General features: G+C 37.0%; 15 protein-coding genes across 15 annotated transcripts; 8 read left to right on the forward strand and 7 right to left on the reverse strand.

Moving 5' to 3' along the window:
• The first annotated feature begins 96 nt into the window (after positions 1 to 96).
• Positions 97 to 2,571, forward strand: SOCG_02249 (Bfr1 binding protein). The gene has a single exon (XM_013160743.1). It carries the CDS (start codon positions 221 to 223, stop codon positions 1,004 to 1,006), a length of 786 nt encoding a protein of 261 aa, XP_013016197.1. The 5' UTR covers positions 97 to 220; the 3' UTR covers positions 1,007 to 2,571.
• On the reverse strand, positions 663 to 3,017 carry SOCG_02250 (tRNA-splicing endonuclease subunit catalytic subunit Sen2). Its single transcript, XM_013160744.1, has 3 exons — positions 2,333 to 3,017; positions 1,417 to 2,279; positions 663 to 1,371 (listed from the first exon to the last, which is right to left on the reverse strand). Exons 2-3 carry the CDS (start codon positions 2,267 to 2,269, stop codon positions 1,064 to 1,066), a joined length of 1,161 nt encoding a protein of 386 aa, XP_013016198.1. The 5' UTR covers positions 2,270 to 2,279; positions 2,333 to 3,017; the 3' UTR covers positions 663 to 1,063.
• On the forward strand, positions 2,505 to 3,768 carry SOCG_02251 (N-glycosylation protein). The gene is made up of 3 exons (XM_013160745.1): positions 2,505 to 3,046; positions 3,100 to 3,149; positions 3,194 to 3,768. The coding sequence occupies exons 1-3, from the start codon at positions 2,840 to 2,842 to the stop codon at positions 3,567 to 3,569; spliced, it is 633 nt and encodes a 210-aa protein (XP_013016199.1). The 5' UTR covers positions 2,505 to 2,839; the 3' UTR covers positions 3,570 to 3,768.
• On the reverse strand, positions 3,660 to 6,096 carry SOCG_02253 (SAM-dependent methyltransferase). The gene is made up of 3 exons (XM_013160747.1): positions 5,520 to 6,096; positions 5,319 to 5,369; positions 3,660 to 5,261 (listed from the first exon to the last, which is right to left on the reverse strand). Exons 1-3 carry the CDS (start codon positions 5,712 to 5,714, stop codon positions 4,599 to 4,601), a joined length of 909 nt encoding a protein of 302 aa, XP_013016201.1. The 5' UTR covers positions 5,715 to 6,096; the 3' UTR covers positions 3,660 to 4,598.
• On the forward strand, positions 3,791 to 5,964 carry SOCG_02252 (uncharacterized protein). The gene is made up of 2 exons (XM_013160746.1): positions 3,791 to 4,267; positions 4,314 to 5,964. The coding sequence occupies exons 1-2, from the start codon at positions 3,893 to 3,895 to the stop codon at positions 4,542 to 4,544; spliced, it is 606 nt and encodes a 201-aa protein (XP_013016200.1). The 5' UTR covers positions 3,791 to 3,892; the 3' UTR covers positions 4,545 to 5,964.
• Positions 6,097 to 6,202: 106 nt separating the features above from the next.
• SOCG_02254 (oligosaccharyltransferase gamma subunit) lies at positions 6,203 to 7,586 on the forward strand. Its single transcript, XM_013160748.1, has 5 exons — positions 6,203 to 6,457; positions 6,507 to 6,624; positions 6,672 to 6,751; positions 6,806 to 7,152; positions 7,202 to 7,586. Exons 1-5 carry the CDS (start codon positions 6,252 to 6,254, stop codon positions 7,378 to 7,380), a joined length of 930 nt encoding a protein of 309 aa, XP_013016202.1. The 5' UTR covers positions 6,203 to 6,251; the 3' UTR covers positions 7,381 to 7,586.
• On the reverse strand, positions 7,457 to 8,548 carry SOCG_02255 (coenzyme A/diphosphate transporter). Its single transcript, XM_013160749.1, has one exon. It carries the CDS (start codon positions 8,501 to 8,503, stop codon positions 7,568 to 7,570), a length of 936 nt encoding a protein of 311 aa, XP_013016203.1. The 5' UTR covers positions 8,504 to 8,548; the 3' UTR covers positions 7,457 to 7,567.
• A 96-nt stretch (positions 8,549 to 8,644) lies between these two features.
• On the forward strand, positions 8,645 to 9,364 carry SOCG_02256 (60S ribosomal protein L18; the record flags this gene model as incomplete). Its single annotated transcript, XM_013160750.1, has 2 exons — positions 8,645 to 8,647; positions 8,714 to 9,364. 2 exons carry the CDS (start codon positions 8,645 to 8,647, stop codon positions 9,272 to 9,274), a joined length of 564 nt encoding a protein of 187 aa, XP_013016204.1. The 3' UTR covers positions 9,275 to 9,364.
• A 103-nt stretch (positions 9,365 to 9,467) lies between these two features.
• On the reverse strand, positions 9,468 to 12,292 carry SOCG_02257 (6-phosphofructo-2-kinase). Its single transcript, XM_013160751.1, has one exon. The coding sequence runs from the start codon at positions 11,690 to 11,692 to the stop codon at positions 9,665 to 9,667; it is 2,028 nt and encodes a 675-aa protein (XP_013016205.1). The 5' UTR covers positions 11,693 to 12,292; the 3' UTR covers positions 9,468 to 9,664.
• Positions 12,293 to 12,922: 630 nt separating this feature from the next.
• On the forward strand, positions 12,923 to 14,323 carry SOCG_02258 (uncharacterized protein). Its single transcript, XM_013160752.1, has one exon. The coding sequence runs from the start codon at positions 13,151 to 13,153 to the stop codon at positions 13,889 to 13,891; it is 741 nt and encodes a 246-aa protein (XP_013016206.1). The 5' UTR covers positions 12,923 to 13,150; the 3' UTR covers positions 13,892 to 14,323.
• On the reverse strand, positions 14,202 to 16,937 carry SOCG_02259 (rho-type GTPase activating protein). The gene is made up of 2 exons (XM_013160753.1): positions 15,636 to 16,937; positions 14,202 to 15,471 (listed from the first exon to the last, which is right to left on the reverse strand). Exons 1-2 carry the CDS (start codon positions 15,685 to 15,687, stop codon positions 14,405 to 14,407), a joined length of 1,119 nt encoding a protein of 372 aa, XP_013016207.1. The 5' UTR covers positions 15,688 to 16,937; the 3' UTR covers positions 14,202 to 14,404.
• SOCG_02260 (uncharacterized protein) lies at positions 16,025 to 16,985 on the forward strand. The gene has a single exon (XM_013160754.1). It carries the CDS (start codon positions 16,115 to 16,117, stop codon positions 16,694 to 16,696), a length of 582 nt encoding a protein of 193 aa, XP_013016208.1. The 5' UTR covers positions 16,025 to 16,114; the 3' UTR covers positions 16,697 to 16,985.
• SOCG_02261 (adaptor protein Ste4) lies at positions 16,871 to 18,221 on the reverse strand. The gene is made up of 2 exons (XM_013160755.1): positions 18,002 to 18,221; positions 16,871 to 17,803 (listed from the first exon to the last, which is right to left on the reverse strand). Exons 1-2 carry the CDS (start codon positions 18,090 to 18,092, stop codon positions 17,106 to 17,108), a joined length of 789 nt encoding a protein of 262 aa, XP_013016209.1. The 5' UTR covers positions 18,093 to 18,221; the 3' UTR covers positions 16,871 to 17,105.
• A 641-nt stretch (positions 18,222 to 18,862) lies between these two features.
• SOCG_02262 (uncharacterized protein) lies at positions 18,863 to 21,529 on the forward strand. Its single transcript, XM_013160756.1, has one exon. The coding sequence runs from the start codon at positions 19,018 to 19,020 to the stop codon at positions 21,310 to 21,312; it is 2,295 nt and encodes a 764-aa protein (XP_013016210.1). The 5' UTR covers positions 18,863 to 19,017; the 3' UTR covers positions 21,313 to 21,529.
• On the reverse strand, positions 21,484 to 22,602 carry SOCG_02263 (GTPase Spg1). Its single transcript, XM_013160757.1, has 5 exons — positions 22,320 to 22,602; positions 22,062 to 22,270; positions 21,893 to 21,976; positions 21,767 to 21,841; positions 21,484 to 21,727 (listed from the first exon to the last, which is right to left on the reverse strand). Exons 1-5 carry the CDS (start codon positions 22,447 to 22,449, stop codon positions 21,629 to 21,631), a joined length of 597 nt encoding a protein of 198 aa, XP_013016211.1. The 5' UTR covers positions 22,450 to 22,602; the 3' UTR covers positions 21,484 to 21,628.
• Positions 22,603 to 22,640: the final 38 nt, after the last annotated feature.

Raw genomic sequence — 22,640 nt, forward strand, 5'->3', positions numbered from 1 at the left:
TTTTCTTTAGATACTAAAGTCATATATGCAATAATTGCTTGCTTCTTTGCAGTCTTTGTCATGGCTATTGTTTACACCACTTTTTTACTACCCAAAGGTGAATTCGACCATTTTGAGGTTATAGGTACTTACGATCTTTAATAATTATTCTCCTTGAAATAATCATATGTAAAGTTCCATTTTTGATTGAATTTCTCAATGCCACGATCAAAAATCCAATATGTCGGAAACTTCTCGTACATATACGGAACAAGAGTCCTTCTCTAATCAAGAAAAATTAATCGACTCGTTTTTAGCAAAAGGACCACAAGCATTGGCAGATACTGCTTCGTCCAGCGTAAATGAGCAGTCAGGTTTATCGACTGAACAAGAGCTCAAAAAGTACAAAGAATTTTTCTCTCAACTGAAGTTTTCCTACATCGAGCAAGGAACAAAAGAAAGGTATTTACGTGCGATTCTGGATGATCCTCCTTTATTAGTTGAGCCTGAAGACAATGAAAAATTAGAGTCGACGATATCTGAACTAAAATCTCGTTTAAAGCAACGAAAGGATGAAGTTGAATTGTTGAAGAAAAAGATTATTTCTAATTGTAATGAAATTGCTGAAAAGTATGATGCTACATTAAAGGAATCTAAAGAAACGAAAGCACTCTTGAGCGATTACAGAATACTTGAGAAAGAGTTACAGAGCTTAGACCAAGATGACACAACCAACATACCCGCTCTTCCAGATTTAGAAGAAAAAATACCTTTGTTAAAACAAGAAATTTTCGAGACCGATAATTCCATAAAATCAACCAATATTCAATTGGAAAGAGATGAACTTCACCTCGAGCAACTGAAGAAAAATTGTTCAACACTTGAAAAGGAACATATAGATTTACAGAAAAAGTCGAACAATTTACGTAAATCTATGAATATGCGTTCTCCAGGTGATGATGCAAAGAGAAAGGTTCAGGCATGGTATACTTCAATGCTCGATATTTACAATCAAATACTTCCTTAAAAAAACGACTATTATCCGCTAATTTCATTGATGGTAATTTGAATCTTCTTATTCTCTTTAATCCCTATTTCTGTCAGGAACCCAGCGACGCAATGACACGCACTGAATAGTATAGTAACTAAGGATTAATTTTGACCATTCCCATTGATCCATATTCTTTTGATGTTGCCAAAGGTCATTCATAATTTCCGGTGTTGGACAGTGAACATAGCATAGTACAAGAGTCTTCTTTACTTGACCAACCGTCCGGTTAAGACAGTGAAGTTCATGCCATTTCAGATTTCGTTTCTGAGAATTACCCACGCAAGGGAGTACCAAAATAGCTAACTCAGCATGACTGAACACAGGTCCTCTCTTATAAAGAACTAAAAAAAAGTTAGAAACTCATACTTGCTATAAAATAAACATACGATAATCCACTGAAAATTTTGTTCCTCCTTTTACTACCCACCCTTGTTGGCGAAAGTAATAGTAAGCAGCAAGATCTACTAGAAATGAATTATCTGGGTGAATGTAAGCGGCAGCATCAAGTTGACCAAAAGAAGCACCCGCATTTTTGTTTGAACATTGGGTAGAATAATCTGGATTCTGAGCAGAAATCTCAGCAAAATAACGGAGTAAAGGGATAGAAGATGTATCTTTCATCGAAGAAGTAACGGTTAGATTTCCTAAAGAAGATAGGAAAAATGCCTCTGGAAATGTCAATTGCAGGTGTTCAAGTTCGGGAACAACGGTAACTTGAAAGGGATTTTGAGGTGATACGGATGAAGAGATAGGGTCTGTCAATTCTTTTGGTAGTTCAGCATCCTCTTTGAGGTGATCTGGAATTTCTTCATTACGTTCAATACACAATTGGCGTTCACGAGCACACTGCTCCCTGTATGCTCGTTGTGCTTTAAATCTCTTTCTTTGCAATCTTCTCCTTGCAGTTATTTCTTCAGCCACTAAGTCTTCGTCCAACCCTAACAGACCTAGCGATCGCTTTGTACGAACCTGCCATGTAGGCTCACTTCTAGAAAGATTTCCTTTCCCAAAAAATCCGTTAGTCCATAGTCTTTGTATACCCTCTCTATCTGTTACCAGGCAGCTGCGTGTACTGGAGTCCACGGTACATTGTACAGGAATTTGTTTAGGGGTTCTGCTGAAAAAGTAGTAATAAATATAGGGAACCCATGTAAGAGGATTTGTAGGAATTATAGGTGGTAGCGGTCTCGCTAATAAGAATGGAAGAGGATCTTTATAAATTTCATGTGCTTTTGACATGTTAACAAAACTAATGATTAGAGAAGGTTCTTTTAGTAGTTATCCCAAGATGCCCCAACCTACCGTAGATTTTATATATCCTTCTTTTTTTTTATATCCTTTATTTGGGGACTATTCAGTTTATTCAAATGCAAGTCTTTCAGAGAATACCTAAATACAGTGATATGGCTTCCATCAGCGTTGGTAAAATGCTCCACTAAGATTGCTTTTAATTTCAGCCAATATCCAAGGACTGTATGAAGCATTCAGAATCTCTTTTTCAACAGTCTATTGTTTAAACATTGATTATGAATTCTTTTTCTGATCTCTAAAATATCTGACTTAGCCTTATTTTCCTTAATTTGGGTAAATGACTATGATAGTTGATTGCGTTATTTCCAGTTGATTTTCATACGCTTCTTACTTAAATTTTTATATCCAAATATAAAAAAAAAACGTTGGATTATACATTGAGAGTAATCGTGATCGTTATACTTTGTCTGTGTGTTGACATCGTAATTGGCTTATGAGCAAATTCGAATTTGATATATATTTTCTCTATATGATTTTATTCTTCCAAAAGGTAAAAATATGAGACGGTACCTTGGCTCCGTCATTTCAAACCCTCGTCCTGCTCAAGCTCTTGGCATTAATCACCCTCTTATAGTCTTTTGCTTCATTGCTACTAGAACTTTGTCATTAGCTCCTGCTGTATATTGGTGCTTAAAATGTTTGCACCTTTTCTTTTTTGGTGATGGTCGTGCATGGCTAGCACTGACATCTGCTCTCTGGACAATTGTATGTAGCACTATAAAGATTTACTGATTTCAAACTAACATGACACGATTTAGGTTTCAGGGTACTTGTCTTTTGTGTTAACTACGGGATTTCTTTTAAAATGGTACGTGTGAAACTGAAAATAGCAGCATTTTAGCTAATACTTAGGCTTATTCATTATTCAATCGCTCCCACAATAATCCGTTTATTGTCCCTCAATGTTATCAGCTTTTCCTTTGTTTCCTTGAGTGTCAATTTCATTACTCACGGCGATAATTCCCTTTTGCTCCCCGCTTGGATTGCAATATCTTGTTTTCAAACTGCTTCTTACATCGTTCAGGATTGGATTACTTCCCCCATTACCCGAACTGCCCCATTTCCGTCTTCTTCATCCGCCGGTAATTCTCTTTCAAACAGACATAATTTAGATTTCTTAGAAATCACAGTCTTTGCTGTTGTTCCTGTTGGTATTGCAAGTTTTTTCACAATGTTGATGCTGCTATGGCAGATCTATAATGACCCGATTTACTTTCTAGACTCCTGATATCCGTTTCAAGTCTTTTAATTCTACCAATCCAAAACTATTCATCTATTTTTAATATTTCTTTCTTTAGGGCTAATATATCTAGATAATCATAGTTCTTGCAAATTAATTTATAGTCAATTCACAGTTGAAGTCGTAAACATTTATTAAAGATCTTTATTTATAGTTTTTTTCGCAATAAATATATTTATATTCAGAAAAAAAAAACTGCGCGGGATAACGCGGAAATCTGGTTTGTTTGTTTACTGTTTGTTTACTCTGTAAGGAGTTAAGAAACCCGCTCCAACTGAACAATCATAATCCCTTACGCTTCAAAAGAGAAAATGGAAGATTTTATCCTTAGAGAACGAACGGATATAGTTAATATATCGTCGTCTGTTCTTCCGAATGAAGAGTATCGTCCTAGTTCCAATTCAAACTATACTATAAAGGACCAAGCAAGGAGCAAAAGTTCTATTAATACAGAATACTTCTCGGATGCTGATTCATTGAGAAAAGAATTATGTGAATCGGATGTTCCTTTTCTTTACATGAACGAAAACTTCAGTACTGCAAGAGATAGGAATACCAGTAGTACAATCTTAACTGAGAAGCAAAACAAAACAGAAAGTCTGGGAGACAATGAAAAAGATATTATGAATGAAAACCAGCGCTTAAAAGAAGCAAACGAGCGTCTTCAAATGACGTTGTTACAAATGGTAAACCAAACCAGAATTGAAGTGCAGCATTTCTAATGAACAATAGGCTATTTCAGACACAGTCTCTGAGAAAGAGCAAGAAGAAATGGAAGCCGTCCGAAAGGAGTTAATTCGTGAAATAATGGGCAGCAGCAAATCACGTCTACTTCAAATGGAAATTGAAAACAAAGACTTAAAAAAATCAATTTCAGAGATGCAAAAATATATAACAAAAATTGTAGACCGTTGCCTTCAGAACGAACTTGCTCAGCAGATTCTTTCAATAGATGAAGCATGAACTGATGGTCAATCACTAAATCATTTTTATAAAATACCAGGAGTATATATTAGTCTAAACGTTGAGTAACGTTATTGGAGGAGTTGATCGTTTTCCTTTACACAGATAAACGACCGAATTATCATTCCCAGAGACACCTTTAATGACATGCTTATTAACTTTGGAAAAGCACATTGTCAAATCTTCTAACAAGGTAGGGAGGTTTGGACCGTTTACGACTTTACAAAGAAAGGTCCCCGATTGTTTTAAGCCACGTAGAGCAAATACCAATGAAGATTGAGCCAAAAACAAAGAATCTAAATGATCCTTTACAGTCAATAGCTCACGGTTTCGCATAGCCATGTAAGGCCTTTTCGAAATAGAGAATTCAAATCCCTGAACCATTGGAAACGGACGATTCAAATCACTGATTATGACATCGGCACATAATTCCTTAAGAAGCGATTCTTGCTTTTCAGCAGTTTCTTCATGTTCAAGAGCCAACTGGAGGTAAGGTATAGAGGAGGGATCACCATATTGTACCAGTGCTTCTTGTAGTCTTCTGGCACGTAGTCCCGCTTTCACAATCTCGTCTTGGATAGCCATACTCAGAAAATTTCCCTGTATCATGCTACAGTTAGCTGGAGATCTTGAAGGAATTATATCGACGGAAACGACTCTTCCTTCAGAGCCTATATATTCAGACGCAACGTTGTTCCATATTCCTGGAGAAGAACCCTTGCCATGTTAATGGACTAAAATAATAATAATAAAAAAAAAAAAAGATTTCCTTACCAAATTGATTACCAGTTGACCAGGTGCAAATATATTTTCCTTTTCATGTATCTAAAATAATTTGGTTAGTGATACTGTCAGTCAACTTCATATTAAGTAGCTATATGGTTTTCCTTTCTCCTTATTAAGAAATAGTAAACATTTAAAAACAATATCCATAGGTAACCAGATATTTTTACTCACTAACTTCCAAAAACCTACATGCTTTAAGAAAGTATAATAATCATTCTCCAAGGAAGCTCTATAAGAAGATAGAGACTCTGTTTTCCTTTTTTTTTGCTTCGTAGAGTAGAAGAACTTTTGGTTCAGACTAGTGATGGAAAATTGCCAGTCTATGCCTCTAATCAAGCGATTTTTCCAACTACTAACAAAGACTGTTCTCTGAACGAGATTCATTTTTAGTTCTAAAGCATTTCACTTGCTTTTCAGGCGTTTATTATGACTCAATCACAATCTTCCAAATGAGTAACTCGCTCTGGTAAATTTACTTTAGTACAAAGTGTGCCCGTCAGACAGGAAACGTATCCTCTCAACACTTTTTTAATGATCAATTTCGATAGTATATATCTTCAAAATATAAGTAAAAGATACGCCCAATTATGCAATTCATGGTCAAAACCAAAACTACTGACATTAGACTTTAGATGATCAAAATATTTCCTTTTCTTGGCAAAATTTTATTTCCATCATTTTTTCAAAAGTCAAGCGAATTTACAAGTAAATTATAATTTCTTCTTTCATGTGTCTACTGTTTTTGTTACGAAAAATTCATTCTTTGGCTCATTTGTTTATTAACGTAAACATGTTAAATTTCAGTATATATGATTAAACCGTTTTCCGTATTGGTAACCGTTCGGTGACGTTCCAGGCAAGTTCACCGAATACGCAACTAAGTGCTTATTGCTAGACTACGCGCACGTACGCAAAGCCAATATGAAGTTTGGCAAAATTCTTACTTATTTAACACTTTTTGTGGTTGCATGTCTTGCAAAACCAGATTTGAACTCTCGCGCTGATGACAATGGAGTAATCGCTATCGCTGGTAGACTTTTCCAGCGAATTGTCACTGGTAAACAAGATCACACTACAGTAGCATTATTTTCAGTCGATGCTACGACCATGAACTGTGAAATTTGCCGGTAAGTCTTTGGATTTTGTTCTCATGCGTTCGTTTTACTGATAATCTAGCCTTATTGAGCCCCAATTTAAAGCATTAGCTTACTCTTACAAGCAAAAATATGGTCTGGACAGCGGTATCCGATTCGTGTATGCGGACTTTGGTAAAAATAAGAATTTGTTTGAACAGGTAAGAGTTTACCGTCACTATGATTTACGGGTTATTAACATAATTAGTTCGGTATCGAAACCGTTCCCAACTTCTGGGTATTTAAGCCCAAGACTGTCGTTCCTATTGCGGCAGACTTGAGCAATGGGTAAGCAATACGAGTCCATATATTGTAAGAGTGTTTTCATTAACTCCTTTTTAGTGTTGATGCCGACAAATTGGCTGCCTTGGTTTTGAAAGAAACTGGCAAGGGTGCTCCTATTGTTTACCGTCAAGATCCAGCCAAAAAGTATGCTTCTCTGGTATCGACCGTCTTATGCGGTGCCGCTCTTTTCTTTACCAGAAAAATGCTTTTGAATGTTTTCACCAGTAGAAAAGTGTGGGCTGCTCTTAGCATTATCACTGTCATTACATTGAGCAGCGGATTCATGTTCACTCGTATCCGATTCAGTCCTTATAGTCAACGAGGCGAACATGGTGAAAATCTTTGGTTAGCCGGCTCACAACAATATCAATTTGGTGCAGAAGTGCAGGTTGTTTCGTTAATCTGTATGTATAAACAAGCTTTTTCGTAGAAACCCATACTAACTTTATACAGATACTGCTTTAACTATGAGTACAATCTTCCTTGCTGTAATTGCTCCAAAAGTTCAGGGTGCTAAACGCCAAACACTTTTTATCTTTTTCTGGCTTGTCGTACTTTGGCTTGGCTATAGCTTCCTTGTTGATGTTTTCCAAAGAAAGATGCAGATGTATCCTTTCAAACTTTTACTCTAGACGCTCATTGTTGGTTAAAGTAAGGAAGGAGATGAAAAAGATTAATCTCATGTTTTATTCTTAACGTACATTCATTAATCAAGACTTATTCTTAAAAAAAAATGTTTTACGATTATAATCATTAAAGCGAAGAGTTGTTGCGTGTAGCAAGAGAATTAGATCGTTAATAGTTACAGCATATCTTTTCTTACAGGTTTGAAAATACCTTATTCACCGTTTCAAAGGTATACCAAGTAATACTCATCACGGGGATAATTTTCAACAAATTACTGAAGTATCCCCGGAAGAAACCAAACAAGCCTTCCTTGCTGTAAATTTTCACAATTGCGTCTGGTATACTTGTATAATGGTATCCAATGCCAGGTATTCGGTTTACTTGGAATCTTCGTCGAAGAACGTCAGCCGGAAAAGCAAATGTCTGAGCAACAAATCCACTAAACCCGCCGAGAGAGAGTTTTTCTAAGACATTAAGATCCCGTCCGGAAAAAAAATACTCTTTGCACCATTCATATGTGAAAAATACGATAGATACATAAGGCACTACATTGAGTAAAGTTGCGGGAAGACCACTATATAATGCAGCAATTCCTCCTTCATTACGATAAATGGTTCTCAAAGTAGACATGAGATTCGCTGAATGTGTATTACAACCATCATTCATGCTAACTTTGACTAAACCTGCTGTCTGTATTGAAAGCCTTGTTCTAGCAATATCCAACGGATAGGTGCTAACGACACTGCTAACTCCTGAAATGGCACCAAAAACTAGTCTCTCATAATTGTTCAAATCATTTCTACTGGAGGTTTGCAATGTGAGTTGTTTTAATCCACTGTAAGTAGCAAATTGAACTGCGCCGTAAGGAAATGCCCGTAAGCAATTCGTTCCATTTCCGCGAAAAAATCCAAGAATGCCTTCCCGTTTCCATATTTTGGAAACTGTAGAAAATATGCTATTATACTCATTATTACTTTGAACTTGAAAGATAATTTTCATCCGTTCCAAAGGACTGGTTACAGTTCTACTAAGAGACGCACCTGTACCGCCAGACAGCACAGACACGAGCACGCTTTTTAAAAACTTTGGGGATTCATTAGCCGTATGTAATTTATGATCTTTTTCCATTACAAATATCCCAAGTACAATTTCTCGGTCTCATATACTAAAGGCGTCGAACCTCACACACCAACCCTACCCTACAACACAGAACAGTCACAATTCAATACACAACTTTTGAGTGAGAAATGCTACCTACACCGAGCCAAGATGGTAAGTAATAAAGATATTGCGTTTGAAATGCATTAATTAAGAATAAGTGACTAATTCCGTCTTTAGGGTATCGACATTGAGAGACACCACGTGAGAAAGTCTCAACGCAGCAAGCCTGCCTCTGAGAACGTGTACTTGAAGCTTTTGGTTAAATTATACCGCTTCTTGGCCCGTCGTACTGACTCACGTTTCAACAAGACTATCTTGAAGCGTCTCTTTCAATCCAAGACCAACCGCCCTCCTATCTCTATTTCCAAGATTGCTGCTTTGACTAGCCGCAAGGCTTCTGACCTCGAGGGCAAGACCGTCGTTACCGTTGGTACCGTTACCGACGATGAGCGTATGTTGACTGTTCCCAAGCTCTCTGTCGCTGCTCTTCGCTTTACCAAGTCTGCCCGTGCTCGTATCTTGAAGGCTGGTGGTGAAGTCATGACTCTCGATCAACTTGCTCTCCGTGCTCCCACTGGTAGCAACACTGTTCTCCTTCGTGGTAGAAAGCATGCTCGTGAGGCCTTCCGTCACTTTGGTTTCGGTCCTCACAAGCACAAGGCTCCTCACGTCCGCTCTGAAGGTCGTAAGTTTGAGAGAGCTCGTGGTCGTAGAAAGTCTCGTGCTTTCAAGGTATAAGCTCGATAGTCTCAAAATCAATGTACCAAAAGGGTTTCTTTATGTAAATTTTTGTTACAGTAACAGTATTTCAAAATGGTAGTAGCTGTCGTGTTATTGTAGATAAGAAGCAACATATATACACAAGTCCAGGCTTGGAAGGATATCTCTTCTTGGTAAGTTATTGTGATGATACTTGCAGGTAAAAGGCATTCAGATCATTTATTAATATTGTTAACTAAAGTCAATTTACACGACAGTAATAAAATAACAAAACGCAAATATGAATAAAAATATAGTAACCAACAAACTTGCATTTTAAACCAGATTTTTTAGTATTTATTATTTTCTTGTTTATTTCTTCATAAACATCATTAGACACCAATGCCGGTTCAGGCTTTTTTTTCTCAATTAGACATGGAAGGGTACACGGGTGAAAGTGCGTGTCTGCGGGTCATAATTATATTGATAAAAGTTTGTGCCGTATGGTTGTGGCTCAATACAATAAACAGTGTGAAGAGGCACATTCAGATGTGCAATATCTTCTCGACGGCATCCCAGGAAATACGCGATTATGATTCTTGTAATGACTCTATGTCCGATAACTAGAACATGATGTTTCATACGTTCTATCTCGACAATAACACTTTGAAGTCGATATATAACGTCGAGGTAACTTTCACCACCAGATCCGGGATATCTGTAATTAAGCTTATCCAATGCTCGAGCTTCATACTCCTCAGGGTACGTATTTTCTATCTGCTCATATGTAAGCTGATCGCAAACACCCGAACAAATTTCGTTCAGCATTCGCATAGCCTTGATATCATATTGTTCATCGTCAAAGTATGCAGCCGTTTCCATGCTTCTCTTCATCATTGACGTCCATACACTGAAAGGTTTAATAATCTTTTCTTCATCTTCTGGATCCAACTCAATAGGTGTTGTTGGTTCAATTGGAGATTGGTTATTAAAATCGGGTTGATATTCGTTTCTTTCATGAAAATTACCGCCATGCATAAGATTTGATTCCCTTGTCATATCATAAAACAATCGATCTTGAAATTCAGCACGCTTTGCTTCAATGAACATTGCAAGATCTTCTCCGTACTGCTTTCCAAGACTGGTTAATGAAGCATTACCTCCTATACGTCCCAGAGTGTTATCCACGGACTCTCCATGACGAGTAACCCAAATCTGTCTAGGTGAAAGATTGAAATTAAGCAAGAAGAAAACTGCTTGACCAGCGAGAAATCCCCGAATATTAAAGGCAACTACCTTTTTGCCTACATTAATGACCTTAATGTAGCGTAAATTCAAATCCTCCTCGAATTTTCCGAGCGGCTCATACTTTTGTTCGTACAACCGAACACGCTCCTGAAAGTCTCTAAGTGACTTCTCAGGATCCATATTTCTATAATCGGGACCAAAAAGCTTCATTCTCATGTTGGCGGCAATTAACTGCTCATCATTGCAAATCGACTCAATGAAAAGGGTAGTTACGTATGGAACATTCTTTAAGTGTTCGACAACGGCTTTTCTCCGGCTGGAGGTACTATTGGTAGCGTCGAAGATGCCGACGACACCATTCTCGTTTTCAAACCAATCAAGCAAGGCAGTAAGTGTGTTCATCGCCATGTCTTCTCGAAGTTTTGAAGTTTCGGGATTGGAAGGATCAAAAAAAGAGGCATCGTCACGTTGATGAGAAGCTTGCTGCCGTCTAAAGTTTCCAACGTTGAAGGCTTTGCAGTTATACTGAAGCCAATTATAGTATCGAACCAATTTGTTAACGATGTACGATTTGCCACGAGCCGGAAGACCGACCATAATAATTACTAGCTTTTCCTCAAGTGCAGTGCCCTCACCTTCGGAATTTGGATTCGAATACACACTGGAGGTTTGTCCAGGTATACTCATTGTGGAACCTTTTCGTTTCATACTTTGGGCAAGTAAAAGGGGAGACGGTGGAGCACTATCACTAGGTGGATGAAAGCTGGGCATGTGATGGACAGAAGCAGGCCGGTACTCTGTGCGTAAAGAAGAGACTTGCTTTGGTAATGCAAAGTACCCACCCGAGACCATTCGTTTTGGCATGTGAGGAGAATTTAAGTGAAATGGAACAGGAGAAGAATCGGAAGAATGTAAGGAAGACGTGTCGGGGGTTGTGGAAGTTGAATGATGAGGAGGGGTAGCATTTTGCGATTTTATGGAGGAATCCGCATGTTGAGAAGAGGCATTCTGTGTGGAGCCAGTATCATTTTGTAAGAAACGAGAGGGTAGTCTTGGACTTTGCACATCCTTTGAATTATGCAATCTTTGACTAAGAGTCGGCGAAGATGGTGGGGATTCTTGTAAGGAAGGAGAACTTACTGGAGATTGAACAAGTTGATCATCATCCTTAAAAAAGCTTGAACCCCGTTGGCTGTTCGACGCTGACATAGTCTACAAGAAAAAAAAAAAGAAAAGATTAAAGAGAAAACTATTCACGGATATGTAACAAATTGCCAGAAATCTGACAAAGCAACACTCACCGAGTGGATCGCTACGATTCACTCAAAAAGAAAAAAGAAAAGAAGAACGAGGACAGGATCAAATCAAGATCAAGTGAACAAAGAAGAACAAGAACAAGAAGAAAGAAAAATTTCTCCGGTACTTACTACTGACTCGAGTTTTCGAAAACGAATTCCAAGAGATGGACAAAAATCTATTCAAAATGAAGCAAAAACAAAACAAAAAATGAGATGGTTGAAATTGCTTGCGATTCTCTCAAGTGTCATGAAACAGAATGATCCTTTTCTTGAATCGATCAGGGAATTCCGAAGAGAATTCAAAGCAATTCCAAACACGAAAAGAGAAGAGCTTGACGCAAATGATCAATTTCTATAAATAGCTTGTTTCTTACTTGGTATGTTGGTTGTTGATGAAGGACACAAATCTTACGTTGACATACCAAAAAAGACGAAGTAACAACAGGGAACAAATCTTTACAAGATAAAAGTGTTAACCATGGTGGTTGAACACAAAGAATATATACAAGACGACTATGAAAAACAAGTATTGAAGAGAAGAATGTTTCGTTTATTAATAAGAAAATGATTTTTCAACCTTCTTTGAATTGTACAAGCAAAAAAAGCACTATATTTGTAATCAAAACAAGCGAAAACTATGAAGTATTTTATTGTTCTTTAACGAAGTAGCCACAAAAAAAAAAAAAAAAAAAAAAAAAAAAAAAAAAAAAAATTTTTACAAAGGATTACAAAGGGCCTTCAGAGTAATGCATGGTAAATTGGACTTGACAAGGAAATGTAACTGTCCAAAAGAAAATGACAACACCTTTAGCGCATTTGTTTATTGATCTGATCGTTTTGTCTTTGTTTAATACTCAGTCATATAGTCATTCATGACATACACTGACTGACACAGGCCCTCTCACTCCTTCTCACTTTTTTTCGCTCTTTGTCACATAACGCATTACGACAGAATATGGTAAAATTTTATAAAAGCATCGTTTATATACAGTAAAAAAATAACGAATAAAAGTGTGCGCTTCTTTAAACCTTGGTTTGGAAAAAGTTTAGATCTCACCAAACAGATTTGATTCTTGGATGAGATGCCAGTTAGTGGTTGGTCTAATGTTCGGTGAGCATAATGATTTGGCGATAGAGGAAATTCGGTTTTTATTACGCGGATAGGATCCCAACGGATTTATAAAAAGACATTGGAATGGGATTTAGAAGCTACTCTTTCCTATTCACAATATTTTCCACGTTTGACTGGGCTTTGTATTCCCAGTTGTCTTTACAATTGTGAAAGTTTGAATTTGATTTGATTTGACTTGCATTCATTTTATTTCATCGGATTTCGTCTTGTTTTAAAAATATCTGTCTGGTTGCAAATATGACTCTAGCTGATCAACAAGAAACACAAGCTTTCAATCAAAGCATCTACTCTGCTCTCTTCCGTGGTGGACTCGTTGGATCTGCGCTTGGTACCCTTGGATGTATTGTTGGAAGTAGATATTCTCCTGGTTTCCGCCGCCTCTCGTTCCCTCGTAAAGCTTGGCTCGTCATTGGTGCCGGTTCTGCTGTCAGTGTTATTTATGCCGATAAAGCGACTTTGAGATTCGATACGAATCGTTTCAGCAAAATCAAGGAAGTCGATGACTCCGCTAAACATCTCCCTTGGAAGTATAGGGCTTTGTACTATTACAATGAACACAAGTGGCCCATCATTTTGGGTACTTGGGCAAGCACTCTTGGCTTAAGTATGTATGCTGCATCTCGCAATCGTTACGATACCCTTCCTCAGAAACTCGTCCAGGCAAGAATGTATGCCCAAGGTGTTACTGTGCTTGTTCTTTTGGGAAGCGTTTACCTCACCGCGGTTGCCAATCGTTTGGAACCTCCCACCCATGAAAAACTCGTTACCGACCCCACCGACCATTCCAAGCTGATCCCTGTCGAGACAAGCTCAAAAGAACACTACCCCGGTGAATATCAATGGCAAGTTTTGGTTGCAAAGGAAGAAGAACGTCTTCGTCAATTAAACCTTCCTCTTCGTGCTGGCCAGTCATCGTCATCGTCTCCTTCTTCTTCATCATCCAACGATTCTGACTCTTCTGAAAAACCTTCACAGTAAAAAATCTCCTTTCCTCTTTCCCTTTTTTCTCCGAATGGATTTCCCCTTTGTTTTAAGAAAGACTCTCCTTTAGATGGAAATTCATTTTTGCCTTGAAAACCTTCTCTTTCCTCTTTGAACGATTTTTGCCTGTCCTTTTTTCATCCATCACCTCTTTCTACGTTAGTTTTTGTTGATCCTATCCTTGTTAAGTTTATGACTTTCTATGCTTTACCTTGGCATTACTTGCAGCGAAAATCACTTATAAAATTCACGTTTTGTTTATCGTTCTTATAATTCCTTTGATTCTAATTAAAATAATAATAATTATTATTCGTGTTTGCTTTCTTTATTATATGTACCATTACAATTGAAACCCCATTTCGTTTTCAATCAGGAGAGAAATAACATAGCTTACCATTAACATTGAACACATCATTAATTTAATCACTCTATGAATAAAATGAATAAATAAAAGGACATGCTTTATGCTTTTCTTGTATGTAGAAAGAAAAAGACCCCAGCATTTCTGCATTACAAATACACATCCCAATTCTCCGAAATTGTAAATATTTCCCTCCAATGCAAAATTGAAAGTTGTAAAAATTTAAAGTAAGGTCCGGACTCTTTTTCTTTCATGACCAACAACGAAGTTATATCGTTGGACTGGAGAAAAGATGGGCCTACACAAATGATCAAGTTTTGGGAATTCATGAGGTTTTCTTCTTGATGCTTGTCTATTTCGAATAAAAGAGAGAAAATGTATCTTGCGGCCTTTTGAGAGGTTTCGTCCATATTTCTTTCTACAAATGCCCGTAGAAACACGAGGGAATCATTCGTTTCATGGAGATACTCGTCTTGAGCTTTCGACAGGTCTTCAACGAACGTATTGGTAAACAAAGGCATGCTCGTTGAGCGAAAGATATACTTGATTAATGCACAGGCGGAAAACACACCAAAGCTTTCAAGATCGACGATGCATTGATTTTCGTATAATTCAATGAGAATATCCAAGTGCTTTTTAGAAGATGATCGGCGAAACAAACCTTGCACATCTAAAGAGTTTCGAATCACTCTGCATGCATCAATCAACGCATTAGGAGGCCGAGACCACTTTTGTATGGGGGTAAGAAAAGAATAACTGTTCATCGACGATTTTTGCTGGATGCTAGCATTCGAAAAAATCCGAGGCTCAATCGTGCGATCAAATTCATAAATCATGACTGGGAGTTTTAATTGTTGAAGCGGAACATGCTTTGCAAGATGAGAGAGTGAGGAACTATAATGGAATTTTTGGTAAAACTTTGGACTCACAAAACTAAGCAGCGTACGGATAGCCATGCGAGACACCCAATCCGAGTGCACTACATGAACAGCTTTAACGCGCTTGTGTAAATAATAGTCCATATTCATGTATGCCTTTGTACAAAAATTCAAGTAAGGAAGGATGTTGCTTTCATGAGAAAAAAATACTGCTGTGTAATTTTCGTCGGCAGACACGAGTTCACGTACTCTATCGTATATTCTTTGTATTATATCAGTAACTCCAGAATCCAGCAGCGGTTTCAAGAATGCAGTTACAACCACTAGTACCTTGTCGTCTATACATGAGTCAGATAAATTCGTCCCCATACCAATTGAGACTTTCTAAGAACAAAGGAATCTTGCAAAAACAAACAAGATGTCGCTTAAAAAAGTTTCATGCAAAGTTTTCTTGTGAATCCCGACTCCATGTTTTGTTCAAACGTCAATCATCATTACTTACGTTCATCGTCGACCCCCGAGATAAAGCAGAAACATTTCAAGTAATCTTCCATTCCAAAGAATTCTAAGTTTCCTTTAAATAGTACTTCTCTGCAACCTAAAAGACCGTCGTTTATCAAAAAAGTTCGTTTTCTGAGGCAGTTTGGTATTCTATCCTCGTAGAACAGGTATCAACCACGAAGTAACAATAGCATCGCATACTACTCCCTCACTTAAGACGACCTCCTACGGATAGCTCAACCAGAATCCCACATAGTCCCTAAATAGTTCTTTCAGGGTCTCGTGTGGGGGTATATGGGAAGTCGGAGAGACCTGGGTGGATGCAGGGCTGGTAATGTATGCATAGGAGACCGAAAAAGGAATGCCATGCTAAACAACAGGGGAAAGCATAAATCACCCAAATGAGTTTCTTTGTTGGTATATAAAAGTAATTTATTTAAGCAAAATGAATTTCGTTGAATAGCCCAATTTTTTTCTGCCATGCCTGCAGCATCTTTATCTGAATTGCCCAGCCGGTTTTCCTGGTCAAGCGCTTCGTCTCTTTCGACACAAGATGAATCTTTAGATATCAGTACGTTGAGCTTTAATGAATTTGAATCATCTATACAAAAAATCCTGGGACATACGTTGCAAACAACAGTGCCTTCATCCACTTCGGTACCTTCATGCGATCTGAGTATTTCCTCAAGCAGTTTAAGTGATCGGTTTAGCTTTGATAGCTCTAGCACCAATACAAAATTAAGCATTCGAAGTCCTGATCAGTTGAGTGATGGTTCATCAACTTGTCCAACATTTTCAGTATCGCCGGATTCTCTGTCTCACAAGACCAATTCTAAATGCGTAAAGAGAACAAAACAAAAAAGAAAAGACGAAAGAATCAGAATGTCATCTTTTAACATGAATTCCTTCAACTCCAATGTTTCCTTCCTTTGGTTTCATCCAAGAGTGCAGTTTTTTCTTCGTCATTTCGCCGTCCTTGGCCGTCCTTCTACCGCGTCCTATTCTTCTTCTTCGTCTTCTTCTTCAGTATATGAAAATTGGAACACCTGCACCATTTACTAAATCGAACACCCCAAAGAAGCTACCGAGTCCAACATCCTTTAGATTCATTCCTTTGTGTTTCCGTTATGCATCATTCATTCATGTTTCTCTTTACGTTCTCATTTTTCATACGCTCTAATTGCCATATAATTTTCGTTTGAGTAGCCTGTTTCCTCCCTTGACTCTTCTTTATGTAAATAGTAATGTTTATTTTTCTCTGTTAATTAAATCTGCATTAAAGTGAAGTTTAGAGAAGTTATGAATAGTAAAGTCGTCGTAATTCTAAAAAAAAATAAAAAGAGGTTTCTACTTTTTTTCTTTATGCTTGTTTATAAATTAGAAGTCATCTTCTATACTCTCTTTCCTAGAGAGAAAATACACAAAAACGGAAAAAACAAAAAGGGCAACAATTACACAAAAAGTTCAATGATTATGCTTTTCGGGAAAGTATGAAGGAAGGCGATTTGCCATGCTTCTGCAGACTTCTAAAGTACTGGAGAGGTTTCATATCGGTAGAAATTGGATGCTCTTTTCCGTCATAACTCAGTAATAGTTCATAGCTTAGCCATGTGCTGGGATCAATGCGGTACTTTTGTAAGGTAGACGTTAACACTTCATGGTAGGAAGAATTTACAGTCATTTTAGGAACCTTCTTGCTTTCGGTAGTATTCAAAGGAGCTTGATCATTAACCTCCAAATCAAAACTTCCTGCCACAGTTGGCGAAGATTGTGAAGGTTGAAAGATTGAGCTGTTCTCGGAACATGTATCTGAATTGATAAATTTCGTTTCTTTAAAATTCAAGGCAAGCTTTCTCAAAAGAGGAAGAAACTCGGAATTCAATGAATTGATTGTTTTCACGAGCTTGGCGTTTTCTGCTTCTAGGTAGTCGATTCGCTTTTCTAAAGCCAACAGCGATAACTTCACTCGTTCTTGAGTATTCGTCTCCTCACAATTATCTGTTTCTTGCGTAGAACGCATATTTTCTTTTTTTGCTTGTTCATTATGGCTTTCTTTCAAATCGTGTATAGCCGATAATATATCCAATCGATGACCTATACTCAAAACTCCCATATCGCGAAGATCATTTGAATTAATTAAGACAAGAGTTTTCCCCAAAATGCAGTTTTCTATTGTAATCTAATTAGTATCTTGACCTTCCGTGTACATTTTCATTAGAAGTAAATAAGAAGAAAGCAGGTATGCTCGCTCTATAATGTACAAAATCCTATTTTCTTTTTCTTTTTGACGAAAAAAAACCAACGCAGGAAAATGCAATCAAAATCAATTCCCATGCTTCCTCTTGCTTCTTGACCATTGTAGCATACCTTGGAAAATAGATTTGTACGGAAAACCCAACTGCTCAATCCAAGAACATACTGCTTCATTACTCCAATCCCAATAGTATATTTCTGCCATCAGTTTTAAACGGTTTATGCAGAGGTATAATGATGCTAGCAAAAATCGTTCTTTCCCAGATCTCCCTTGTCATAAACGTCCAAACAAAGAAAGAAAGCGAGATGAGTAAATTGGGCAAGTAACAACAATAAAAATAAAATTTTTAAATTTTTCATATTTGGATGAGTTTTAAAAACCCCATTATGCCATGTTTTCTGTTAGAAAATCCAACTACAACCATCCTTGTTGTTTTTTTAATATACTAGTGATCCACTATAAATAAACAAACATTACGTCTTTTGATTCTTTTAAAATAAAAACATAGTCAATGCATTTTCTATAAGTTATATAAAAATAAGTTGAAAAGTTTCCACTTTCCATCGAGAAAGGTTGTTTTCTTTGACTTCTGCTTCTGAACTCTCATATTGCAGTTGAACAAACAAAATTCTGGTTGTATTCGATTTTGAGCGTTATTTATGTATAATATAGAGTAAAAAAAGTTTCATAACAGAAAACAACCTTTTACTGCATAATTTTTCAAATTTAGTTGTTTCTGCTCGACCCAATTTAACTACTCTTTGTTTATTTATTCAATACAGGTTAAATAGCGTCGTGTGGTACCGTTCGGTATAGATTATAAAAAATTGTAACGAAATACAACGAACCAAATATTTCCAAAGTATGGACTATAGGCTTCAAAGGAAATTAACTGCTATCTTTTTTTATTGATTCTTTGAAAATACTGAAGTTTCAAATAAAAGAGTGGATATTTTTCTCGAGAAAATTAGTTCTTCAGTTGCAGCAAGGGAATTCGTGTTTTGCGTACACTTTGGTCCTTGACTTTTACCACCACCAAATCCTCGCAAAATCAAAAAAGTCCCAAAACACTGCCATTAGGCGTTTGGTCTGTTAATCTAGCACGAGTGTTTTGTAAATAAGGGACGAAATGGCTTCTTTTGGTGAATTGTCCTTATTGGGTGAGGTTTCTGTTTCCTCTACCGTAGAAAAAAAGAATGGATATCGTTCTAGCGGTACTGTGGCTTTAGAAAACGGACAGGAATCATCATCATTTGTAGCAGTACAAATTGAAAAACATGGAATAGAAATCTATAATCTCAGGGAAGAACGTCTGTTTGCATCTTGTCCACTACCAGAAAAAACTATTTTCTCTTGTAAGCCCATGTACCTCCATGAGGGAAATTCGCATTACATTTGGGCTTGTACATCATCCGCAAAAAGTAGGGGTGAATGGAAGTTATTAAGCTGGAAGCATAATGAACTTCAAGAGCATGGTGAGGTACGTTTTCGGGATTTGTCTAACAAGCCCATATTTTCTATCCAATTCATTGCATCTTCTGGGCAGCTAGTACTTGTCTTTACAAATGGAGAAGTTTCGTTTCTTGATCCAGAGGATGATATGATTCAGTCTGCTGCCTCCATTCAAGGGTCGGCTACTTTGTTTCAAACTGGTTGCGTATCCAAACAGGTTGTACCGAAAACAGAAGAAAATGAAGAGAATAACTCTTCAAACATGGACGGAAAGACTCAAAGTCAAATTGGCGAAGACCTTTTGCCTTCCGTCAATTCTTCAACTACCACGACAAATATCTATCTTCTTTACGCACTTAATATCGAAAAGATAAAGCAATTCTATGTAAGTGTTTTTTCCACATCAGAGAAACGATTTCTCTACACAAAGCCGATTGAATTAGGTTCTTCTAGTCCTCCTACCCACGTCTTGCTGACAAAAAACTGTGAAAACATATTTGCCTTTTTTCCCAAAAATGTTTTCATTTATGCCTCTAATGAATCCAATGGTTCATATCAACGTGTAAAATCTTTCCAGCTAGAAGATATGCCGGCTTTATCTAATGTGGATTTAATATTTGATAAGTTTTGTCTTGTGCAAACGAAAAATCAGGTTTCCTTGTGGGATTTAACATATGGTACTATTCAGGACGTTTTTGATACGGAAAATGATATCGCATTCATAACAGTGACCATAAACGGAAACCCCTCTAGGAGAAGTGGCTCGAAGACAAATACAACTATTTCTGGAAATATCATTTTATTGCAGAAGAAGACTATTGCATCACTTCCATTTACAATGCCGTCAGTTATGTCTCTTGCGGATGCAATTGGAAAGAGAAAAGCGAAAATTGGTAGAATTTTAACAAAGCCTGAAACCATAGCTGATGGCGCTCTTACAAAGTCAAAGAACAGCGTCACTCTTTGCGAGCAGTTGTTAAAGAATGTGCAACTGCAAGATACCTCCCTGCGGAATGAGTTGCAACAGCTTCAAACGTTTGTGCAAACGAAAGATGGTGAATCTTTTGATGCCAAGTTTTTGAAGTTTGTTGAAGGATTTCAGACTCAAAACTCTACTAACCGGAAACTTTTAAAAACAAACAGCGTCCTTCCTATTCCGTTTGTTCATGCTATAGAAAGTATTCTCTTTTCACCTAACCAAGAGCAAGATTTGGATCTCTTGTGTCCAGCTAAGGCTACTTTAAATTACCTTTTAAGAAATCGTTTGTTTACTTCTTCGATCTTGAGACTTCACCCCTCAAGATCTATCTTTAATTGCATTTATAAATTTCAAAAAGAATCGGCTCTTTTGTTACTGGAACGAACACTCGATCTTCCTGCTTTTGAGGTTGGTTGTGCCATTAAAAAGGCTTTGTCTAGTATGAAGACAAAGCTTCTAAAAATTGGACTTCTGAGACTTTCTCAATTCGATAGCGCGGAAGCTCAAGAAGCGTTGCTACTCACTTTAGCTCAAGAAGATTTCGATCTGTTATTTAAGCTAATTTGTGCTTCTATTACCGGTAAGAAGACATCGGTTCCTTTGAATCTCGATATGGAGATCCTTATTTATACTGCTTCTACAGTGTTGGATGCTATGGGTGTTGGGGGCATTGCTGCTAGTAATGAAAATCAAAATACCGCTCAGGAATTATATTCAGGCTTGCAGTCAAAAATTACTTCACTTACTGCGATGTCTCTTGTTCTCCCTGCTGTTTCGGAACTTATAAAACATAAGAAGAAGGCTACAGCTGAAAACACTTTTGTTCATCCTAATCCTCAACCAAAGGCTGTTGTTGACGATAGAGCTGATTTAGCAACTCTTTTGAAGAAGGATGGAATGGCTGAACAGAGGAAGAACAAGAGTCAAAGAGCTCGCGGTAAAGAGCTTGATATGACTATAGGAAGATATACTATTGAGCGCTTAGAAATCTAACTAGCAATCTAGAAAAAAAAAATTTGTGGTGTTTAATATATAGGGTGTATTATGGAATAAAATTTTTTTTGTTTAATGGGAAAATTATTGTGGCTCAAAGATAAAATAATACGAACTGTCTGATACGCTTCTGTTAACTTATATTAATATTTACACGAATGAGATTTTTGATCGGGTCGAATATTTTTTTATTTTTGTTGCCATGACTGAGAAGTAGGATGATATAAAGATTATGAAGACAAAAAACGAATGAGTATAAATAACTGAGGGATATATGGTGATGAAATTAGACGTAAAAAAAGACCAAAGAATTAAGCTAATGGTCGACGTATTCCAAAATTGGATCCCCGATATTCTTAATTTCGGGAATCGTACATTTCAAATCAAAAACTTTAGCAAGGACAATTTTAAATATCTAGCTGTTAGAAGAGAACAACATATTTAATGAACATACTTTTTGAACGTTAATAGAATGAGATGTCGAACAAAAGATTAAACTTGCTTTCATAGCTTTGGCATATCGACGAGCCTAATGGTTAATTTTGTTATTTACAAGCTCCAAGTAGTAGCAATTACATACCTGCTTTGTTATTTCCTCTTGATCTTCCCGAGGAAACTTCATAAAATGATCGTATTTTGTGCCTATAAGGATAGGTACAGCAGTCTTCAAAAGTTAGCATACATTCAATGAAACCAATTCCATTCAAAGTATATTCATATATTGTTACTAAACGCGTGTTGTAACATACCTTATTGAAGCCACGGGCTTGACGGTACCATTCTTTTATCGAATTCAGAGTAGACTTTCTAGACAAATCAAACATAAACAAAATAGCGACAGCATCATTGCAAACCATAGGAAGCATATTCACAAACTCTCGTTGACCACCCAAATCCCAAATTGAGAAGGTAATATCTGTGTTTCGAATACTGATCGTTTTCTCCATAAAATTGACCCCTGTATTTTAATCATTAGTATCTGATTCTTAAATGTTTGATTGATTTACCTAAAGTCTGAGTACTTTCTTCGTCAAACGATCCTTGAACATATGTAACCATTAACGAGGTTTTGCCAATTGAACTGTCTCCGATCATCCCAACTTTTATCGTAACATTATTTTTCTTTGCTTCAGCCATATTCCAAAAGCACAAAGCCCTGTGTCTAGGTCTTGCAAAAAGTAAATAGATTCAAGTTCGACTTACTCCAAAAGTGTACCTAAATAAGGAGCAGTATTAAGTCTCGCAATTTCACTAAGTAGGTGTAACGATATATATAAATATATATATATATATATATATATATATATATATATAATTACAGTAGAATT

Source organism: Schizosaccharomyces octosporus, assembly GCF_000150505.1.
Source record: "Schizosaccharomyces octosporus yFS286 unplaced genomic scaffold supercont6.1, whole genome shotgun sequence".
NCBI lineage: Eukaryota > Fungi > Ascomycota > Schizosaccharomycetes > Schizosaccharomycetales > Schizosaccharomycetaceae > Schizosaccharomyces > Schizosaccharomyces octosporus.

Bases quoted from the DNA above. Each gene is read 5' to 3' on its own strand.
- SOCG_02261 (XM_013160755.1), bottom strand. From the start codon at position 18,092: ATGGCAGAAATATACTATTGGGATTGGAGTAATGAAGCAGTATGTTCT. The intron at 17,804-18,001 runs GTATGCTACAAT...AGATTACAATAG, and splicing joins GTACAAATCTATTTTCCAAG to AAAACTGCATTTTGGGGAAA.
- SOCG_02259 (XM_013160753.1), bottom strand. From the start codon at position 15,687: ATGGAAGATTACTTGAAATGTTTCTGCTTTATCTCGGGGGTCGACGAT. The intron at 15,472-15,635 runs GTAAGTAATGAT...ACTCATGTATAG, and splicing joins CTCGGGGGTCGACGATGAAC to ACGACAAGGTACTAGTGGTT.
- SOCG_02255 (XM_013160749.1), bottom strand. From the start codon at position 8,503: ATGGAAAAAGATCATAAATTACATACGGCTAATGAATCCCCAAAGTTT.
- SOCG_02250 (XM_013160744.1), bottom strand. From the start codon at position 2,269: ATGTCAAAAGCACATGAAATTTATAAAGATCCTCTTCCATTCTTATTA. The intron at 1,372-1,416 runs GTATGTTTATTT...ACTTTTTTTTAG, and splicing joins AAAATTTTCAGTGGATTATC to TTCTTTATAAGAGAGGACCT.
- SOCG_02262 (XM_013160756.1), top strand. From the start codon at position 19,018: ATGGCTTCTTTTGGTGAATTGTCCTTATTGGGTGAGGTTTCTGTTTCC.
- SOCG_02254 (XM_013160748.1), top strand. From the start codon at position 6,252: ATGAAGTTTGGCAAAATTCTTACTTATTTAACACTTTTTGTGGTTGCA. The intron at 6,458-6,506 runs GTAAGTCTTTGG...CTGATAATCTAG, and splicing joins ATGAACTGTGAAATTTGCCG to CCTTATTGAGCCCCAATTTA. The intron at 6,625-6,671 runs GTAAGAGTTTAC...TAACATAATTAG, and splicing joins ATAAGAATTTGTTTGAACAG to TTCGGTATCGAAACCGTTCC.
- SOCG_02249 (XM_013160743.1), top strand. From the start codon at position 221: ATGTCGGAAACTTCTCGTACATATACGGAACAAGAGTCCTTCTCTAAT.
- SOCG_02251 (XM_013160745.1), top strand. From the start codon at position 2,840: ATGAGACGGTACCTTGGCTCCGTCATTTCAAACCCTCGTCCTGCTCAA. The intron at 3,047-3,099 runs GTATGTAGCACT...GACACGATTTAG, and splicing joins CATCTGCTCTCTGGACAATT to GTTTCAGGGTACTTGTCTTT. The intron at 3,150-3,193 runs GTACGTGTGAAA...GCTAATACTTAG, and splicing joins ACGGGATTTCTTTTAAAATG to GCTTATTCATTATTCAATCG.
- SOCG_02252 (XM_013160746.1), top strand. From the start codon at position 3,893: ATGGAAGATTTTATCCTTAGAGAACGAACGGATATAGTTAATATATCG. The intron at 4,268-4,313 runs GTAAACCAAACC...AATGAACAATAG, and splicing joins AAATGACGTTGTTACAAATG to GCTATTTCAGACACAGTCTC.
- SOCG_02263 (XM_013160757.1), bottom strand. From the start codon at position 22,449: ATGGCTGAAGCAAAGAAAAATAATGTTACGATAAAAGTTGGGATGATC. The intron at 22,271-22,319 runs GTAAATCAATCA...ATTAAAATACAG, and splicing joins AGAAAGTACTCAGACTTTAG to GGGTCAATTTTATGGAGAAA. The intron at 21,728-21,766 runs GTATGTTCATTA...TCTAACAGCTAG, and splicing joins ATTCTATTAACGTTCAAAAA to ATATTTAAAATTGTCCTTGC.
- SOCG_02258 (XM_013160752.1), top strand. From the start codon at position 13,151: ATGACTCTAGCTGATCAACAAGAAACACAAGCTTTCAATCAAAGCATC.
- SOCG_02257 (XM_013160751.1), bottom strand. From the start codon at position 11,692: ATGTCAGCGTCGAACAGCCAACGGGGTTCAAGCTTTTTTAAGGATGAT.
- SOCG_02253 (XM_013160747.1), bottom strand. From the start codon at position 5,714: ATGAATCTCGTTCAGAGAACAGTCTTTGTTAGTAGTTGGAAAAATCGC. The intron at 5,370-5,519 runs GTAGGTTTTTGG...AAATTATTTTAG, and splicing joins ATTATACTTTCTTAAAGCAT to ATACATGAAAAGGAAAATAT. The intron at 5,262-5,318 runs GTAAGGAAATCT...TAACATGGCAAG, and splicing joins GTCAACTGGTAATCAATTTG to GGTTCTTCTCCAGGAATATG.
- SOCG_02260 (XM_013160754.1), top strand. From the start codon at position 16,115: ATGCCTGCAGCATCTTTATCTGAATTGCCCAGCCGGTTTTCCTGGTCA.